Source organism: Myotis brandtii, unplaced genomic scaffold, assembly GCF_000412655.1.
Source record: "Myotis brandtii unplaced genomic scaffold, ASM41265v1 scaffold975, whole genome shotgun sequence".
NCBI classification, from domain to species: domain Eukaryota; kingdom Metazoa; phylum Chordata; class Mammalia; order Chiroptera; family Vespertilionidae; genus Myotis; species Myotis brandtii.
Genome location: NW_005372049.1, coordinates 7,479 through 7,791, shown reverse-complemented (window position 1 = coordinate 7,791; position 313 = coordinate 7,479). Strand labels below are relative to the sequence as shown.

At 68.1% G+C, this 313-nt stretch overlaps 1 protein-coding gene across 1 annotated transcript in view; it reads left to right on the top strand.

Annotated features, from left to right (window-relative positions):
• KIF21B (kinesin family member 21B) overlaps positions 1-313 on the top strand; it is a 30,961-nt gene that overhangs the window by 24,838 nt on the left and 5,810 nt on the right. The window contains exon 23 of the mRNA XM_014533386.1: positions 71-147. Within this exon, the coding sequence (XP_014388872.1) occupies positions 71-147 (77 nt within the window). The remainder of the gene's footprint in view (positions 1-70; positions 148-313) is intronic.

Sequence of the window (313 nt, the reverse complement as noted above, 5' to 3'; positions counted from 1 at the left end):
TGACCTGCTGCTCTGCGCCCTGTGTGCCCGCCCCGCCCCCCCTAATCCGGCTAACTTTCTGCCCTCCCAGGTCTGATGACAGCGACTCCTCTATGTCCGAGGTCCTGAGGTACACAGCCGGCCGCGCACCCCTCCCAGCCCTCTCGCTCGCTCCTCTCTCTCTCTCTCTCTCTCTCTCTCTCTCTCTCTCTCTCGGCCCCTCCCGCCTGCACCCCTGTCCTCAGCATGCGCCCCTCCTCTCCTTGGCCCCCCAGGCCCCTTCCCACCCCTGGTTCCTCCTCTCCTGGCGGCTGCCTGGGCTCTGAGCGCCCCC